The sequence below is a fragment of the Mugil cephalus genome, chromosome 7 (genome assembly GCF_022458985.1).
Source record: "Mugil cephalus isolate CIBA_MC_2020 chromosome 7, CIBA_Mcephalus_1.1, whole genome shotgun sequence".
Lineage (NCBI taxonomy): Eukaryota > Metazoa > Chordata > Actinopteri > Mugiliformes > Mugilidae > Mugil > Mugil cephalus.
Genome location: NC_061776.1, coordinates 681,261 through 683,089, shown reverse-complemented (window position 1 = coordinate 683,089; position 1,829 = coordinate 681,261). Strand labels below are relative to the sequence as shown.

The following is a 1,829-nucleotide window of genomic DNA, read 5'->3' as shown; positions in this document are numbered from 1 at the left end:
GCTCCTTTATAGAGAATAAACTGAGGAGCCTGAAGGTCAGAATGATGTCTGTACCAGTTGAGGTAAACTATATCATCATCCGTCTCGTAGTTGCATGAGAGTGTGACAGATTGTCCTTCTCTTCCACTGACTTCATCTTCATCAGGAGAGATTGTGTCTCCAGCTGTTAGTCCTGGAAAAAGTAGAGAACATGAAGCCATTAGACTAACATTGTCCATGAGGCTGAGAGGAGAAGACAGTGGAAAATGTCTCCTGTACAGTGTTACTCTGTGGACATTCACAACAAAATCAACTGTACAACTCTGTCAGTTCAATGTAGAAGATGATGAAAAGATGATTTTCATTGTATCAGAGCAAAGAAACAAGAAGAGTTGTGAAGTGCAGTCTGTATATCTGGTTAATGCAGCAGCTTCAACAAAACTTGAATCCCTGTTCTTCAACTCACCTATAATGTGAGATAGAAGCAAAAAGAGGTAAAGCAACATGTCTTTGGAGTTATTAAAGCCAGACAGACAGCACATCAACAATGTTCTTTACCAGAGTAGAATGAGGAAGAAATAATGTCATTGGATGAGCTGATGATGTTGAGTGGGCGGGGCCAGTTACAGCTTGACTTCAACTCAACCAATCAAATTCTTCTCTGCTTCAACAGCAGCTCTGTCTCAGATGTCAACTGCTTCATTTCTCTGTTGTCTTTGTCCTCAGTCCAATGAGTCAGAAGTCACTGGTTGAACAGAGTGTGGCTCCCTCTAGTGGATGTTGTGGAGTATTGTGTTGTCTTTGCTCCAAAGGTTTTTGTTCAGAGTTTTGGTGTTTCCTGTCACTGTGGGCCTCAGAGCACAGTAGTACACAGCAGAGTCTGTCACTGCAGCAGAGGAGATGTTCATAGTGATTTGCTTTTGCTCCACTTTAATCTTCAGTCGAGGGTCTTCAAAAGTTCCTACTTCTCCTGAAGCAGAGTTAGAGATCAGGAACTCTGGAGGTTTTCCTGGATATTGTCGATACCAGAAGAAATAATTACTACTTGAGAGTTCAGGGTAGTTGTAGGACAGAGTAACAGTGGTTCCTTCTAAACTGGACTCTTTAGTCTTGACTGCATTGAGTTGTTCATGGCTGACACCTAAAGGAAGAGATAACTCTGTTATATCATGTTAGAAATGTTTTAATCCATCATTTCCATCCATTCAACATTTTAATTTAACATCATTTTCCTGTATAGTGTAGCATACCTGTGAGAATGAAAAGAAGCAGAGAAAACGTCCAATAGTCCAACGACAGCATGTTGAATAAAGGAAATGTTTCTGGTTTGTGTTTTGAACTCTGTTGTCTCTCTTCTATAGTTCAGTAACAGCTCAGCTCCTCCCTGAATCTCTCCGTCTCCTCTTTGAGGATGTTGATGTTCTATCATCTCTACAATGAATCTAGAGCAGACTGTATCCTAACCGACCATAGAAGAAGAACAGAGTGTGGCTCCCTCTAGTGGATGTTGTGGAGTATTGCGTTGTCTTTGCTCCAAAACAGAATGGGTCCTAAGACTGATCCTTGAGGTACACCTTCTGTGACCTCAGGAAAGCTGGAGCTAACCCCACCTGAACACATTCATTCCACATGTCAAGTAATCTGCAAACCAAGCGGTGGCTTGTTCAGAGATTCCAATCTTACAGAGAGTTTGTAACAGGAGACTGTGGTCCACAGTGTCAAACGCCTCGGACGGATCAATGAACAGAGCAGCACAAACCTCTTTGGAATCCAGTGCCTCAGACACAACATTAAATCGTTTGAGGGCAGCACCCTGATTGAAGCGGGTTTAAATGTAGTTTGAATCTAAA

The 1,829-nt window shown here is 42.0% G+C and overlaps 1 gene segment (V, D, J or C); it reads right to left on the bottom strand.

Annotated features, from left to right (window-relative positions):
• Positions 1–305: 305 nt before the first annotated feature.
• Positions 306–1,281, bottom strand: LOC125010136. The segment is given in 3 exon segments: positions 306–341; positions 813–1,120; positions 1,230–1,281. Coding segments are annotated over 3 exon segments (396 nt in total).
• Positions 1,282–1,829: the final 548 nt, after the last annotated feature.